Below are 18,443 nucleotides of genomic sequence, written 5' to 3'. Positions count from 1 at the left end.
AAAACGGGCAAAACAAGTGGTTGAAGAGGGACAGAACATATCCAACAACCAAATCCGTTCTTCTATGGATGCAGCAGATACAGCTGCAAGAACAATAAATACTGCTGTAACAATAAGGAGGCATGCATGGCTGCGCACATCCGGCTTCAAACCCGAGATACAGCAGGCAGTGCTTAATATGCCGTTCAATGAACAACAATTGTTTGGCCCAGAAGTGGACACTGCAATTGAAAAATTAAAGAAAGACACTGATACAGCTAAAGCCATGGGCGCACTCTATTCCCCGCAGGGCAGAGGCACATTTGGCACATTTCGTAAAACTACTTTCAGAGGAGGGTTTCGAGGTCAAGCCACACAAGCCAGCACCTCACAAACAACACCGCCTACCTACCAGGACAATACCAAAGGGGAGGCTTTCGAGGCCAATACAAAGGAGGCCAATTCCCAAGAAACCGGGGAAAATTTCAAGATCCAAAAACCCCACAAAACAAGCAGTGACTCACAGGTCACTCAACCCCTTCACACAACACCAGTGGGGGGAAGGCTAAGCCAGTTCTACAAATCTTGGGAGGAAATAACAACAGACACTTGGGTCTTAGCAATTATCCAACATGGTTATTGCATAGAATTTCTCCAACTCCCTCCAAACGTCCCACCGAAAACACACAATATGTCAAAACAGCATATAGACCTTCTAGGACTAGAAGTTCAAGCATTACTGCAAAAAGACGCAATAGAATTAGTACCAGGTCCACAAAAGAACACAGCAGTTTACTCACTGTACTTTCTAATACCCAAAAGGGACAAAACTCTAAGACCAATATTAGATCTCAGAACACTAAACACCTACATCAAATCAGACCACTTTCACATGGTGACATTACAAGACGTAATCCCACTGCTGAAACAGCAAGACTACATGACAACATTAGATCTAAAAGATGCGTATTTCCATATACCGATACATCCCTCGCACAGGAAATACCTAAGGTTCGTATTCAAAGGAATACACTACCAATTCAAAGTGTTGCCATTCGGAATAACAACAGCGCCAAGAGTCTTTACAAAGTGTCTAGCAGTAGTAGCTGCACACATCAGGAGGCAGCAAATACACGTGTTCCCGTACCTAGACGATTGGCTAATCAAGACCAACTCGCTAACAAAGTGTTCACACCACACAGATTATGTTATACAAACCCTTTACAAGCTGGGTTTCTCCATCAACTATGCAAAGTCACACCTTGTGCCGTGCCAAACACAGCAATACTTAGGAGCGACAATCAACACAACAAAAGGGATAGCCACTCCAAGTCCACAAAGGGTTCAAAATTTTCACAAGGTGATACAAGCCATGTATCCAAATCAAAAGATACATGCAAAAATGGTATTAAAACTCCTAGGCATGATGTCCTCATGCATAGCCATTGTCCCAAACGCAAGATTGCACATGCGGCCCTTACAACAGTGCCTAGCATCACAATGGTCACAAGCACAGGGTCAACTTCTAGATCTGGTGTTGATAGACCGCCAAACATACATCTCGCTTCTATGGTGGAACAGTACAAATTTAAACAAAGGGCGGCCTTTCCAAGACCCAGTGCCACAATACGTGATAACAACAGATGCTTCCATGACAGGGTGGGGAGCACACCTCAATCAACACAGCATCCAAGGACAATGGGACGTACATCAAAGAAAGTTTCATATAAATCACCTAGAACTGTTAGCAGTATTTCTAGCATTGAAAGCATTCCAACCCATGATAACCCACAAATACATTCTTGTCAAAACAGACAACATGACGACAATGTATTATTTAAACAAACAGGGGGGGACACACTCGACACAGTTGTGTCTCCTAACACAAAAAATATGGCATTGGGCAATTCACAACCACATTCGACTAATAGCACAATTTATTCCAGGGATCCAGAACCAGCTAGCAGACAATCTCTCTCGGGATCACCAACAGGTCCACGAATGGGAAATTCACCCCCAAATCCTGAACAATTACTTCCAAATTTGGGGAACACCTCAAATAGATCTATTTGCAACAAAAGAAAACGCAAAATGCCAAAACTTCGCATCCAGGTACCCACACCGGCAATCCCAAGGCAATGCTCTATGGATGAATTGGTCAGGGATATTTGCGTACGCTTTTCCCCCTCTCCCTCTCCTTCCATATCTAGTAAACAGATTGAGTCAAAACAAACTCAAACTCATACTGATAGCACCAACATGGGCAAGACAAAACCTTGGTATACCACACTACTAGACCTGTCAGTAGTACCTCATGTCAAACTACCCAACAGGCCAGATCTGTTAACACAACACAAACAACAGATCAGGCATCCAAACCCTGCATCGCTGAATCTAGCGATTTGGCTCCTGAAATCCTAGAATTTGGACACTTAGGACTCACTCAAGAGTGTATGGAGGTCATAAAACAAGCTAGAAAACCTTCCACTAGACACTGCTATGCAAGTAAATGGAAAAGATTTGTTTGTTACTGTCATAATAATCAAATTCAACCATTGCATGCATCTCCAAAAGATGTAGTAGGGTATTTACTACATTTGCAAAAGTCAAATCTAGCTTTCTCTTCCATTAAGATACATCTCGCAGCAATATCTGCATACCTGCAAATTACTCATTCAACTTCCCTATTTAGAATACCTGTCATAAAAGCGTTTATGGAAGGACTAAAGAGAATTATACCACCAAGGACACCACCTGTTCCTTCATGGAACCTCAATATTGTCTTAACAAGACTCATGGGCCCACCTTTCGAACCCATGCATTCTTGTGAAATGCAATACCTAACGTGGAAAGTTGCATTTCTCGTTGCCATTACATCTCTAAGAAGAGTAAGTAAAATTCAGGCGTTTACTATACAAGAACCATTTATTCAAATACACAAAAATAAGGTAGTTCTAAGAACCAACCCAAAATTCACACCAAAGGTTATCTCACCGTTCCACTTAAATCAAACAGTAGAATTACCAGTGTTCTTCCCACAGCCAGACTCAATAGCTGAAAGAGCACTACATACTTTAGACATCAAAAGAGCACTAATGTACTACATTGACAGAACAAAACTAATTAGGAAAACAAAACAACTATTTATTGTATTTCAAAAACCTCATACAGGAAATCCAATATCAAAACAAGGTATAGCCAGGTGGATAGTTAGGTGCATCCAAACCTGCTATCTTAAAGTAAAAAGAGAGCTGCCTATTACACCAAAGGCACACTCAACCAGAAAGAAAGGTGCTACCATGGCCTTTCTAGGAAATATTCCAATGAACAAAATATGTAAGGCAGCAACATGGTCTACGCCTCACACATTTACTAAGCACTACTGTGTAGATGTGTTATCTGCACAACAAGCCACAGTAGGTCAAGCTGTACTAAGAACTTTATTTCAAACTACTTCCACTCCTACAGGCTGAACCACCGCTTTTGGGGAGATAACTGCTTACTAGTCTATGCAAAGCATGTGTATCTGCAGCTACACATGCCACCGAACGGAAAATGTCACTTACCCAGTGTACATCTGTTCGTGGCATTAGTCGCTGCAGATTCACATGCGCCCACCCGCCTCCCCGGGAGCCTGTAGCCGTTTGGAAGTAATCTTTAACATTTGTACATTTGTAAATATATTATTTTAATCTTCATTTTGTACATACTTATTCATTCCATTGCATGGGCACTATTACTAGCATACACAACTCCTACCTCACCCTCTGCGGGGAAAACAATCTTACATGGAGTCGACGCCCATGCGCAATAGAACCAAAGGAGGAGGAGTCCCTCGGTCTTGTGACTCGAAAAGACTTCTTCGAAGAAAAACAACTTGTAACACTCCGACCCAACACCAGACGGCGGACTATGCAAAGCATGTGAATCTGCAGCGACTAATGCCACGAACAGATGTACACTGGGTAAGTGACATTTTCCTTACCATGCGCTCTACAAACCACGGATCCTAGGAGTTCCCGGTTTTCCATCTTTAGGACGGGCGACTACTCAGGAGTTATTGAACCTTATCCTCTACAATTTTGGGCAACTCACCGTGTTTTGACGACACTTAATACCCCCACACGGCAATCTTTCTAATTTGGACATAGGACAACACGTTTTTGCTAATCGAACAGAAGTGTACTATTTGGTCAGCATTTTTTTCTCTACCATAGTCTTTAAGCCTTGAAAAAGTCCGATAGGACGAAACACGTGTTGGCTGCTTTCTGTTGTTTCTTGTATGGACTTATATACTTTATGAACATTATATCGGTCTTCTGCTTGCATAAGAATAAATTTTCTCCGGCAACTTGAATTTCATGGACTTATTATTGACCTTGGAGTGCCCTGGTTGTGCTTTTTTTCCTGTGCAAGAATTATTTTGTGACTTATCAGTTCCGTGCCTAATCTTTATATTTTTGCACGGATTAATTTCCCCAAATACTTTAATTCCCTTTCTTAAATGATACCTCTGTCAGCCAAGAGAGACAGTCTGCAGCTAAGAGAGCAGATCACCTCATGGGGATCCTGCTTGAAGGCCCCTCCACTCACGCTTTCAACAGAAGAGAGACCGTGCAGTCTTCAACATTCTCCACACGTGTGTCAAACAGCTCCACCAACATTACTCAGTGTTGCAAGCCCAAGATATATGCTGTGCCCCTTCATCATGCTTAGAGTGGAGCTCAAAAGAAAGGCAGTTTAGCAGGAAGACATCAAACCTGCTCTTTCGTTTGCACTGTGCCAAAGTTGTTTTTGTACCAGTAATCTGTATAACATCATCTGTTGCCATGTTTTGCATGTATGTTTGCAAATAGAGTTGGAGGCACGATCTTACTAACAGCTGGAGCTAATTTGTGCTCATTTACCATAAAGTTCAAAACTTTACTGACACATGTACAAGTGTTTTAAAACTGCAGGGAATCTAGTAATTTCTATCAAAGATGTAACAAATTCGAACCTGTTCCATCATATCTGTATCAATTGTTATCACTCACAGTCAACCATGCTAGTCTCTCTATCTGCTTCTCTTCACCATCTAGAAGGTAGAATACATTGATTTTCCATGCTTGAAGGCTTCCAGACCAGAGATTGTTACTAATGGGGTCCCAAAAACGTTTGAAGAATTACATCTAAAACTATGTCAGACTCTGCTACATTTTGGAAGAGCAGAGCACACTTCATCTGTCCTGAAAACGTCTCAGCTGGCACATAGGGGGCACCAACTGTCAAGATAAATTTTGGGAGGTCAAGCAATGAGGCAAAACCATCATGGGCCAGAACTTAGTCTCTGTAGCAAGCCTGTTCCTCCTTGCAGGCCATTCACAAAGTCTTGAAGACAAACTTTTCCACTCTTCAAACTGTAAATTCAACCAAAACTTTGCACTTCCTTCACCCCCTCCTTTCCCTCCACTGAGGCAATGGCTGTTCTTCTTCTGAAATGAAACCCAATAATGTAACGGGAAGGCTACTGCAGCTAGTACAAACTACTGGACAGGGTAGCACACCTAGTGAAATGCCTCGTGGCAAAATTCAACAGAATTAGCGTGGTAAAAGTATTCTTTAAGCACATAATATTTTCGGCAAAGTTTAAAGCATTCCCCTGTTATTTATTTTTTAAACCTTGCTTACTGCAAACTCCATACAAATTTGGAAATTTGAGAAAACAAATAAAGGGAAACACTTCATTTGAAAAGGATAATTTCATCTATGTTGTCTTAAGCTTTGAATGCTGTGTGAATATCACAAAGATCGCAACGTTTAAAAAGAAGCTTTGTGAAGTTGCAGAGAAAAAAACTTTGGACGTTCTTAATTAGAATTTTGTCTATGTTTAAAAGTATACACTTTGTTAATCATTGCAGATGATACCTTTGTCTCTGGAGATCCGATAGTAGTTCCACAATGAGATCTTAGTGGACTGGAAAGCTCCAGTCTGATGTGCAAGCTACCTATGTACATCGTGTAAGTAAAGCATATATGTGTCAGACAAAATTCAGTGGCAGGGGAAGTGTCAAGATCTGTAGGAATTTGAGCACAAAAAATACATCTTCAGAATTTTCACACATTTTTATAAAATAAAATAATAAAATCCTTTCAGAAATATAAAATTATTGCCTCATTCATTTTAGGTCCTATATTTTGCAAAAAGAGGATGATGAATAGCTCTGTTAATCAAATAATCCAAAATGATGTGATTACATCATAATTAAACTAATCCAACCTAAAAATATCTTGCTTGATGTCCGAGGGATCAGTCCTAATTACTCCAAAGGCGTTTTGACTTCTTGGGGCTTTGAGGTCCATGGAGAGCCCTGCCTGGTCAATGTATTTTTTTTTGTCATAAATTCCTCACAGACTTTATCAATACTATGTATCAAAAATTCAGCAACAAGTGTTTGTCAAACAGTATATTAGGCATTACCTGCCCCTTTTAAAACAAGAATGTCTCATTTATTAAATGGAGGTATGTCTCTTTAAAAGTTTTGCTGTGTACCTGCCTCTGTGCTATTTGTTCTGCCCTGGACTATTTGTGTGATGGAAAGAAAGAAATCTAAATGTAACTACAATAACTTCAATGTGAACATTTTGGCTGGAGACACTAGCAGTATTTCATTTAATGTATCCCACCTTCATGTTTGAGTAATGATTTACTTCTGCATTCTAAAAATGAATCTTTTGGTACTTTTGTCATAGCACACAGAGACGCTGAACATCGTGTTTTTAACCTACTTCAGAATATTGAAGCGAGCACAGAAGTCACTTCTCCTGCCTGCCGTCTTGGAAGGACTTGCAAAGTATGCACTTTTACTGATTACACTAACTGCTGTATTCCAAAACTGTTTTTGAGTGAGTCTCTGCCAGAAAGGTTTGTTGGGTGGTAGAGAACACTGCAAACCTAAGATGCCAGGAAGGTGAGAACTTCTGTACCCGTGCCCGCAGGTCAGCCAGCCGCTTGTCACAATCTAGAATGCTGTGTAAATGAGTTATACCAAGTTCTTGGCAAATTTCTACTGAAATCAAACGTTGACCGCAGTGTAAAGAAAGCTGTACCCGACCACACACACAGGTTCTGAGATATTGTGATGACTTCAGTTCATTTATTCCTAAACTAAATGAATTTGAAATCCACAGGGCATGTGCACCACTCTCCACTTTGTCTGTTAAGGATGACCAGTCAACCTTTAAGGCTAAGCATATGTAAAATAGTGTGTATAACTTTGAAAGCTTTAATTTGTCCCACCTGATGTCATTGACAGCTATTAACTGTACAGTCTCAAATACTGGATTCCTCATTTAAATGTATTGAAAGATAAGAAGTCCCCGTGCTCTTGTGGTTGAAGATATGGAACTTTGAAACAGCATGTTTTCTTTTTAGATCTGGACACCAGACAGAAAATTACATTTTAAATTTCATTGATTAAGAACTGTAGATGTCATTTTTATAAACCAGTCCCTTTTCGATACATTCCAAATCAAACCGTTTCATTATTAAAATATTATTGTAACATGTATCTGTTTCTCCTGTCGGTTAATTTATAAAGAAAATTCAATTTAAATTATTTGTGTTGCGTTGTACTACTCCTCTCTAATATCATACCATTATTATTTCTTTCAATAATTCCCGCTCCCTTCTGTAAAATTATGATTGACAGCAGCATGAACTCTTTGTGCCAAGTTACTAAATTTTGCACCTGTACGCAGCTGTTTTGCACAGAACTGCCAGAACAACAATTCCATGATTGCTCTGGTCAGTTGAAATGTTGTTGTGCATGTGTCTTTCTCTGTGCAAGCATTAAGGCCACGGTGCCAGGCACTGGTGCAGATTTGTGTAAGCAAGCCTGTAGTTTTGAGTCTACAACATATGCTCTTAATTTTGCTTCAGCAGTGTGTTGAATCATGTGTCCTGCAATAAAATATAATACAATAAAACATGGATATATTTATTCCTTTCGCCCCTACTCTACAATTGGGCACTGATGTTCAATCAGGTAGCATTAAATGTATCTCATTTTGGATGCACATATTTCGAAAGTGTGGCATTGCATTCTTAATTGAAGTATATATGCCCACTGACTGTCACCTTCGTTAACCTATCAGTAAGATAATTAATATTCATCATTCAGCCAATAGGGTAGAATCTTTGAGTGCATCTTAATGTTTCCTAAACGTTTTTCATTTTCTGACCATTTTTGCTTGTGCCCTTAGGTTGGTGTAGATTAAAACTATTCTTTAAGCTACACCTCGATAATTAACCAGCTGTTGTACAAATCTGATTGTAGGTTTGCTCATCTTATAAATGTGGAATTTTTCGATGACCTTTTGGCTGTTTTGCACACTCTGATTGCATCTGGTGTGAGTATACTTTTGTTTTTATGTTTTACATTCTGTATGCAGCTTTGTAAATTGGACTGCCTTTTATACTGATATAGACTTTTGAGGATTTTTGACAAGTATAGCAAGTATTTTATAAGTAGTTTGTTTTCTGTTCACTGAGGAGGTACCGTCACAAGGTAGTTCCTTGAGTGAAAAATGTAAACCCCTTCTTTCAGGGGGAGTGACATGAATTTGGAACGCATCCACTGCTACATGCAGAGATCACCCACTTAACACTTCCCTAGTGTGCCCCGTTTCTGTTTAAGGCGTTTAGGGGTCAAGAAAGAAATACTTAAAACAGTCGTATGCAAAAACTACCTACCTCCTACCAGGTGTGTAGGCATCCCATTCCTTTGTTGCACGGATGCCCTTGTGGGGTTTACAGTATGTTGCTGCACTTACACGCTCATGTGAAAGGGTGAAGATGCACTCTAGAGGGAGCATTCATTCCCCAGCATCCTTGCATACAAAGGCACTGGGCACGGTCCTGGATTCCTAAGGACATCATTATGGGCCACAAGAAGAGAGTTTAGCAGAGGCATTATGTGTTCATCGCCCCTTGAGCAGCTAAGCCTTTTGTCACCCCTGTGAAAGCACAATATGCAAGAAGCTCCATTGTTTCTTGAGACAGACGTGCGCTTGCCCTGCCTAGAATACATTGTAAGACAGTCCAGGAATAACATGGACTCCGATTTCCCATGGCTCTATTCCAGGGAGTTTCCTATAACCTGACACAGCATTCCTTGTGAGGAAGGTTCCAAAGGGAATTTGAGCGAGTCAGTCCTGTCAGTGGAGAGTCCACTCTTTGTGGTCTCGTCTAGCAAATCTTCACATAGAACATTGATGCATTGTACTAGAAAAGGATACTAAAAAAATATTTGTTTGAGAAAGAAGAGGAAGTTCACTAGGGAATTTGGATTATTGCCCTGCACCAGACACCTGATTTGTCCCACAATATTCCATTCGGTTTCACGGCCCACTTCTTTTGAGCTGAAACATGAGGAGGCCAGCAATTTTTGTTTCTTTACCCAGAGCCGTATTAACAAGTATAATTTAAAACTAATAACTCTTTTAATTGTCAAAGCTATGAAACACGTCTTTAACTTGTGCCTGTGGGGATCCAGGTGGTGCATTGACAGAAGTGCAGTGAGTGTGCTAATTTCCATTGCATTTGTTATCCTATTTGTTTCTGTCCAATAAATGGCCCTCAGAGTTAAAATTGTAGTGCTGTCTGCAGCACTGGTCTACTGTCAGTGTACACTGCTTGATTTCATCACATTGTGTGAGTACTTACTCCAGTATTATTTAGGGTTCATTTGGGTCTCCCATTGCCAACTGGGCCTTGCTTTCTTTGCCTTCCTTTCCTGTCCCCTCAGAACTACAGCGATTCTATTCTCTGCAGTAGTTCTGCAGTGTTAGACCTACCGCCGCACCCATAGTCATGTGACCTTGCTACCCACCCGACAGTCTTTATTACCTATTTAGCCCCTTCTCCCAGTTTGTGCACTTACACGGTGCAGAGTTTAAGGGCATCTTCTTATAAAGCTTTCCTTGTTTGTTCCTGCTAGAGCCAGGAATAGGCCCTTTGGTCTGAATCTCGTCCCTATCCGCCTGTTACACCCCCACATCTATCCTGAACTGTACTTCTTAGTCTCCTGTCTTGTTCTCTAACCTAAATACAGTCTTTCTGCATAAGCACTGATTAATGCCTTCTCTCCTTCGTTCCCAAGTGTCACCACTCCAACTGATGCACTACACATATCCTTGTGTGTGGGCGGGGTGCCTCTTAATTCTTTAGGTTCCTCCTCTGCATGCCTGGGTGGATTTCATAGTCCATTTAGTGTGAATGGTTGCATAATACCCTGTTCGATGGCATCTGTCGCTGTAGATACGCATGTTTTGCAATAGCTCGCCATCTGGTGTTGGGCCGGAGTGTTACAAGTTGTTTTTCTTCGAAGAAGTCTTTCGAGTCACGGGACCGAGTGACTCCTCCTTTTGTCTCCATTGCGCATGGGCGTCGACTCCATCTTCGATTGTTTTTTTTCCGCCATCGGGTTCGGACGTGTTCCTGTCGCTCCGAGTTTCGGAACGGAAAGTTAGCTAATTTCGGAAGATTTTCGTCGGTATTGTTGCGTTCGGGATCGGCGTACTTAGATTCAACACCGCATCGAAGATCGAAGAGCTCCAGTGCCCTTCGGGGGTAGTTTTTCGATCCCCCGTCGGGGCCTGGTCGGCCCGACCGCGTGCTGAAGAACGCCGATGGAACGGACCCCGTTCCGTTTCTGCCCCAAATGCCACAATAAATACCCTTATACAGACCAACACTTGGTCTGTAACCTGTGCCTGTCACCTGAGCACAGTGAAGACACCTGCGAGGCCTGTCGTGCGTTCCGGTCCCGAAAGACACTCCGAGACCGTCGAGCCAGAAGACTTCAGATGGCGTCCGCGCCGACAGCCCACCGAGAGTTCGAGGAACAGGAAGAGGAAGGTACCTTCTCGATCCAAGAATCAGACTCCGAAGGATTCGACGATACACAAACCGTGAGTAAGATGTCGAAAACCACACAGGGGAAGATTTACAAGGCCCAGGGGACGCCACTGCCATCAGGCCATGGCTCCACCCATAAATTTGGTGACCGATTATTCTCCTTATCCCTTAGTGTGGTATCAAGGGCTCACATTGCTTAGTTAATTATATAGGTGGTCATTACGAGTCTGGCGGTCGGACCGCCGCGCATGCAGCAGTCCAACCTCCATATAATGACCGTGGCAGAGCCGCCACGGTCCGACCGCTGGCACCGGCACTTAGCATGGGCATTTCAGGTGCCCCCATGGACAGCCCCGTCGCACTTCTCACTGCCCAAATTATGGGCAGTGAAAAGCGCAATGGGTGCTATCACACCCGACGCACCACCACATTGACGCTGGCTCAATTATGAACCAGCATCAATGTTAAGGCCCTGATCCCCGCTGGGCCAGAGGGCGGAAGACCAGTGTGGCAGTCTTCCATGTGAATGAGTTTGGCGGGTGGCAGACTCATAATGAGGGCCATAATGTAGATTCCTAGACGTTGCTTGTCTGCCACTCCTGGATGGGCCCAGATAGCATAGGCAGACGGATACTGCCCATTCCTGTGCCCATGCTTTTTCACTGCTCCTGGACGAACTTCTCAAATCATATAGCATTGGGTGGTTATAGCATAACTCCTCAGAACATTTACTATATCTGGTTGCATTATGGCTACTCCTTTGACAACCTTAAACACTGCACAGCATATACTATTTGTTGGTTGTAAAATATTGTTTCTTATAACTAGATTCCTTTAACTCTCTGGTGCAGTTCTTAGAGCTATTATAAGTATTCTTCAAACATACACTTTAGCTAGTCCTATAATGGCTCACCGAGAAACCATTAGAGCATAGTGTTAATGGTTGTATAATGCACATTCCTGTTAGTCAAGAGATCTGATAACAAGTGTAGGAAGTTGGCTCTGTATGTGCTATTTCAAAGTAAGGAATAGCATGCACAGAGTCCAAGGGTTCCCCTTAAAGGTAAGATAGTGGCAAAAAGAGATAATACTAATGCTCTATTTTGTGGTAGTGTGGTCGAGCAGTAGGCTTATCAAAGGAGTAGTGTTAAGCATTTGTTGTACATACACACAGGCAATAAATGAGGAACACACACTCGGAGACAAATCCAGCCAATAGGTTTTGTTATAGAAAAATATATTTTCTTAGTTTATTTTAAGAACCACAGGTTCAAATTCTACATGTAATATCTAATTTGAAAGGTATTGCAGGTAAGTACTTTAGGAACTTTGAATAATTACAGTAGCATATATACTTTTCACATAAAACATAAATAGCTGTTTTAAAAGTGGACACTGCAATTTTCACAGTTCCTGGGGGAGGTAAAGTATTGTTAGTTTTAGCAGGTAAGTAAATTACCTACAAGGTTCAGTTTTGGGTCCAAGGTAGCCCACCGTTGGGGGTTCAGAGCAACCCCAAAGTCACCACACCAGCAGCTCAGGGCCGGTCAGGTGCAGAGGTCAAAGAGGTGCCCAAAACACATAGGCTTCAATGGAGAGAGGGGGGTGCCCCGGTTCCAGTCTGCCAGCAGGTAAGTACCCGCGTCTTCGGAGGGCAGACCAGGGGGGTTTTGTAGGGCACCGGGGGGGACACAAGTCAGCACAAAAAGTACACCCTCAGCGGCACGGGGGCGGCCGGGTGCAGTATGCAAACACGCGTCGGGTTTTCAATGGTTTTCAATGAGAGATCAAGGGATCTCTTCAGCGTTGCAGGCAGGCAAGGGGGGTGCTCCTCGGGGTAGCCACCACCTGGGCAAGGGAGAGGGCCTGCTGGGGGTCACTCCTGCACAGGAGTTCCGTTCCTTTAGGTGCTGGGGGCTGCGGGTGCAGGGTCTTTTCCAGCCGTCGGGAAATGGAGTTCAGGCAGTCGCGGTCAGGGGGAGCCTCGGGATTCCCTCTGCAGGCGTCGCTGTGGGGGCCCAGGGGGGACAACTTTGGTTACTCACAGTCTTGGAGTCGCCTGGGGGTCCTCCCTGTCGCGTTGTTTCTCCACCAGTCGAGTCGGGGTCGCCGGGTGCAGTGTTGCAAGTCTCACGCTTCTTGCGGGGAGTTGCAGGGGTCTTTAAATCTGCTCCTTGAAACAAAGTTGCAGTTCTTTTGGAGCAGTGCCGCTGTCCTCAGGAGTTTCTTGTCTTTCTTGAAGCAGGGCAGTCCTCACAGGATTCAGAGGTCGCTGGTCCCTTGGAAAGCGTCGCTGGAGCAGGTTTCTTTGGAAGGCAGGAGACAGGCTGGTAAGTCTGGGGCCAAAGCAGTTGGTGTCTTCTGTTCTTCCTCTGCAGGGGTTTTTCAGCTCAGCAGTCCTCTTCTTCTTGTAGTTTCAGGAATCTAAATCTTTAGGTTCAGGGAAGCCCTTAAATACTAAATTTAAGGGTGTGTTTAGGTCTGGGGGGTTAGTAGCCAATGGCTACTAGCCCTGAGGGTGGGTACACCCTCTTTGTGGCTCCTCCCAAGGGGAGGGGGTCACAATCCTATCCCTATTGGGGGAATCCTCCATCTGCAAGATGGAGGATTTCTAAAAGTCAGAGTCACCTCAGCTCAGGACACCTTAGCGGCTGTCCTGACTGGCCAGTGACTCCTCCTTGTTTTTCTCATTATCTCTACTGGACTTGCCGCCAAAAGTGGGGGTTGTGTCCAGGGGGCGGGCATCTCCACTAGCTGGAGTGCCCTGGGGCATTGTAACACGAAGCTTGAGCCTTTGAAGCTCACTGCTAGGTGTTACAGTTCCTGCAGGGGGGAGGTGTGAAGCACCTCCACCCAGAGCAGGCTTTGTTTCTGTCCTCAGAGAGCACAAAGGCTCTCACCGCATGGGGTCAGAAACTTGTCTCTCAGCAGCAGGCTGGCACAGACCAGTCAGTCCTGCACTGAACAATTGGGTAAAATACAGGGGGTATCTCTAAGATGCCCTCTGTGTGCATTTTTTTTATAAATCCAACACTGGCATCAGTGTGGGTTTATTATTCTGAGAAGTTTGATACCAAACTTCCCACTATTCAGTGTAGCCATTATGGAGCTGTGGAGTTCGTTTTTGACAGACTCCCAGCCCATATACTCTTATGGCTACCCTGCACTTACAATGTCTAAGGTTTTGCTTAGACACTGTAGGGGCATAGTGCTCATGCACCTATGCCCTCACCTGTGGTATAGTGCACCCTGCCTTAGGGCTGTAAGGCCTGTTAGAGGGGTGACTTACCTATGCCATAGGCAGTGTGAGGTTGGCATGGCACCCTGAGGGGAGTGCCATGTCGACTTAGTCATTTTCTCCCCACCAGCACACACAAGCTGGTAAGCAGTGTGTCTGTGCTGAGTGAGGGGTCCCTAGGATGGCATAAGACATGCTGCAGCCCTTAGAGACCTTCCCTGGCATCAGGGCCCTTGGTACCAGGGGTACCAGTTACAAGGGACTTACCTAGGTGCCAGGGTTGTGCCAATTGTGGAAACAATGGTACATTTTAGGTGAAAGAACACTGGTGCTGGGGCCTGGTTAGCAGGGTCCCAGCACACTTCTCAGTCAAGTCAGCATCAGTATCAGGCAAAAAGTGGGGGGTAACTGCAACAGGGAGCCATTTCTTTACAACAAGCTACCGTAATTCAGGTCTTTTGGTTTGGAACGGGGAGATGACCTAAGCCTGGACAAGATTCCAGCTATGGAATCGTACTTTTGGAAATTTTGAAATATACTTGTATTCAAAATTCCCCAAATGATACCTTTAAGCCTGGTTGCGTTATTACACTGTGACAAATTATAGCATGATTAGAACAATTGAAACATGAGCAGTGGTCATTACGGCACTTCAATTTTGATATTTTTTGGGGGCGAGAAATTTGAACCTTTTCATGGATTTTTACATAATTACACAAAAGCATATTGCATTAATTTTGCATACACCTAGCCATGATTTAGTTGCTTAATTGCACTATGTGGATACCATTTGAAGGTAAAATGTTACTAATATATTTCAAATTTAAGATCATCACTGGGATTGGGGTAGGTCCTCTTCTACCTAACAAGAGGTCTATAAGAGGTCTATATCCCACCCTCCAATAAATATTGCATACAATGCCTAATTTAAGCCAGTGATTTCTGGATCATCTACCAGTACTCATTTTTGGGGACTCACACTTCTTTTTCCTCAGTTGATATTTACCAAGAGCAAGAGAGGGAAAACACATTAGGGAAAGGAGGAGGAATTAAAATATGGAACAGTCGTCACAAAGGGAGAAATAAGGAACCTGCAAGAATACGATAAATGGACTGGGAGTGTCTGGCAGTAGATTAAAGTGACATGATGAGGTGGATTGATGGCTATGTAATCATAGTGCTCTGTCCACAGACTTTTGAGCAGAGCTTTAGGCACTGACGCTCATCTTTTTACAAATTAAGCACTGATTGCATATATTTGACTCTGTAAACTCCGGACCTCATTTAATATTGCTGGCAGATACATCTTGACACCTGCGAACACAATAGGATGTTAAACATTATGTCTTAAAGATTCATTTTAATAGTTGTACTTCATTATAAATGTTTATGCTGCACAGGACATTTTCTACAGCCATGATCTTTCACTGAAACTGTAATAAAGAAACTATGCCATATTTGGAAAAAACGATTAAGGATGATTGAAAAAACTGCCCATTCTGTCGTTTAGGTCCTGCTGCACGTGGATAGGCTCTTAGGGAATACTATTCTGTGGATAGCCTTATAATGGTTTTAACTGCATTGTCATCCACAGGGGCCAAACTGAGCATGTATTGGCTGGTTGGAAAATTATCCACTCTTTTTTGTTATTCCCTGCCACTCCTGGGTGGAGCTCTTGAAGCATATAATACACCAGTGGGATAACTTTCTACTCTGTTACTCAATGGTGGACGCATTAGCACATCTATTATGGTTGGTTGTATAATAACTATTCCCAAGGGTTGCTTGTTGCCACTCCTTTACATACTCCAGAGCATGTACCACAGTTGAACCTAGATAGCACCTCCCAAGGATATCACCTATCACCTCTGGGTGCATATACAATGTGGTTTAAGCAGTTTAATAGAGACCTTGGATGTTTTTGGAACCTGAAGTGCTAAATAATTTAATGTTGCGTTTCTATCTTTTCAGGATTTAAGTTACAGGGAAAGTCTCCATTGTGTTCAGACTGCTTTTAACATATTGTCTGGTCAAGGTGTGTATTTTATATATAAAAGATATATATATATTTTTCGATTCTAAAAGCAGTTATTGTGTTACTCATTTAAATATATTATTTGTCCTATAGGCGATGTGCTTAATATTGACCCGTTAAAGTTCTACAATCACCTTTACAAAACATTGTTTGGACTGCATGCAGGTAAGAAAATAGGCATTCTGTGTAATCATTTACTTAAAACGGTGTTGCCCTGAGCTTCTGCTTTTGTGTACTAAGGGTACCTTGAGTTGAAGGCCACTGACTAAACTAGATTTAGCTGGCCTTATGACCTGTTACAGTTAAGTAACGCAGGTTGATATTTATCCAGGTTCATCTCCAAGCTGCTCTTAAATCCTATTTCTCTCTCTCTCATTTCCTCCCCCATAATCTAGCAGTGGGATGGACCTCACTGAGATAGGCTTACCGAATAATGGAGCGAATCAGCATTCAAGAGGGTAGCTTTATGCTTGGGCATCGGACAGGGTTCTTTACCGTTGTCTCCTGCACTGACATGATGGCTTAGGGGCTAGCTGGGGAAAGTGTCCTCTTTAAGGGACTTAAAACAGCTGACTTCTCTTGCAGGCGTTGGGGCAGTACAAGAGCTCTTCTCTTTCCTTCATGCACATAAACCATGGAGGTCAGTAACTGTTTATTCTAGCCATTGTGAACCTGGCAGGTGGACTACCTTCTGTGAGAAGTTGGTTAGGATTGTACTAGAGCATAGGAGGAGCTGCTTTTCACTTGGAGGCCCATGGTGTGGTCAACTCTGCTGTGCTTGCCTCTGGACAGCTCAAACATGGAGCTGGGCTATTGGCAAATCTAAAAGAACCTGATACAGTCACCTGAATGAACTGCACCAATGGCAGCAGCGGGGATGTTTGGGGTAGGGGAAGTCATTCCAAAATCTTCAGAGGCAGGTAAAACAACAAGGCCTGGTTGGAGGAAGACATTACGGGGCTTGTTTGTTTCTGTGGAAAATGTACTGTCCATGTTGAAATGGTATTTCCTTTTGGCTGTTAAAAAAAAGTCGAGGGATGATTTATTTGTAAATGTTATAATTCCTGACTTGGCAAGAGCCACAGAATTTGGGCTTCTGAGGAGGCCTTGTAAGAGGTGGCCTACATGTGTGCCAAAAAATCTCTGCTTAAGTTCTTTCAGCCCTACACGCTTACCTCACTTTGAGAATCAGGTTCACTTCAAAGTTTGGCTGGCATGAAACAGTCAATGGGGTATACGGAGGTGGGGCTTGGAGTGCTGAAGTGTTATCAGACAGAGACTGGTTTAACCCAGGTGATTCTGAAGGAGTATAAGAACTGCACTGTTTTGGAGTTGGACACAAAGCTGGAAGTCCAGGATAGTCTTCTCGGAGGGGTTCACTTTGAGTGTTTTTGGTGAACTTCCCACATTTTCTGAGGACAGATAATATGACATCATGAATTATGTTCTCCTATTGGGTGTGATCCAGAGCACGTCAGGCAGCCACCTAGTCTAACACGCCTACAGGCTCCCTACAGAGGCGTCGAAGATTTATATTAGCCATCAAACGGGGTGCAGAGGGAGTGGAGGTGACAGGTGTTTAGGTGGCAAATTTGCTAGTGGTATTGAAAAGGAAGGATAACATTTTGTGAGAAGGATATAAACCAAAAGGGTGCATTTGGGAGGGGGGGGGGGGCAGTGTCTCCTGCTGTTCCCTGATTTACGCTCAGGATTGTTGGCCAGAATTTTTTTTTTTTATCTATGAAGACAAACCTGAACTGCATTGGGGTGTTGTGTTGTTGGATCTGGACTGTCTTCTAAAGTTCATAGTAAAACACGAGGTTTAAAGTTTGCTATTATTATGAAGGATGAGTTTGGCCTAAACCTTTTTGAAGAGTCCCTGCAACACAACAGGCTTGGAGTAAACCTTGTCAGATTGGTTTGACTTGGAATTCCGTTTAGCAACAATTTTAGTTTAGTCTATTATCTGTTCGTTCTGGTCAGTCATGTTCCCAAGACTTAAGATGATTTCTCTGGAAAATATGGGGAGCAGGCTCCTGAAGTATTATTATTCTTAATTAATAGGCGGTTGTAACTTGTCTTGCTCAGATCCCTCTGGGAGCTGTTGCTGTGGTATAACTATGTGTTTCTTTGTTCTTTCTTTTTTCTATAGTGTCTTTTTTTTTTTTTTAAGATGTTGCCCTCAAATTCTCCAGTACTGTGCATATGCATTTTATTAACTTGTATTTAAGCAACGTCTTTGTCTATGTTTGCTCTGAATATAGTATTTGGAAAGAGGTGTACCATTTATC

At 43.0% G+C, this 18,443-nt stretch overlaps 1 protein-coding gene across 1 annotated transcript in view; it reads left to right on the top strand.

The window, feature by feature from the left end:
- Positions 1-18,443, top strand: part of NOC3L (NOC3 like DNA replication regulator) — a 433,719-nt gene that overhangs the window by 216,877 nt on the left and 198,399 nt on the right. The window contains exons 13-16 of the mRNA XM_069239851.1: positions 6,712-6,812; positions 8,298-8,370; positions 16,089-16,152; positions 16,246-16,317. Coding sequence (XP_069095952.1) covers positions 6,712-6,812; positions 8,298-8,370; positions 16,089-16,152; positions 16,246-16,317 — 310 coding nt within the window. The remainder of the gene's footprint in view (positions 1-6,711; positions 6,813-8,297; positions 8,371-16,088; positions 16,153-16,245; positions 16,318-18,443) is intronic.

Source organism: Pleurodeles waltl, chromosome 6 (genome assembly GCF_031143425.1).
Source record: "Pleurodeles waltl isolate 20211129_DDA chromosome 6, aPleWal1.hap1.20221129, whole genome shotgun sequence".
NCBI classification, from domain to species: domain Eukaryota; kingdom Metazoa; phylum Chordata; class Amphibia; order Caudata; family Salamandridae; genus Pleurodeles; species Pleurodeles waltl.
The sequence above is the reverse complement of the archived record's forward strand: the minus strand, read 5'-3'. Positions and strand labels throughout refer to the sequence as shown.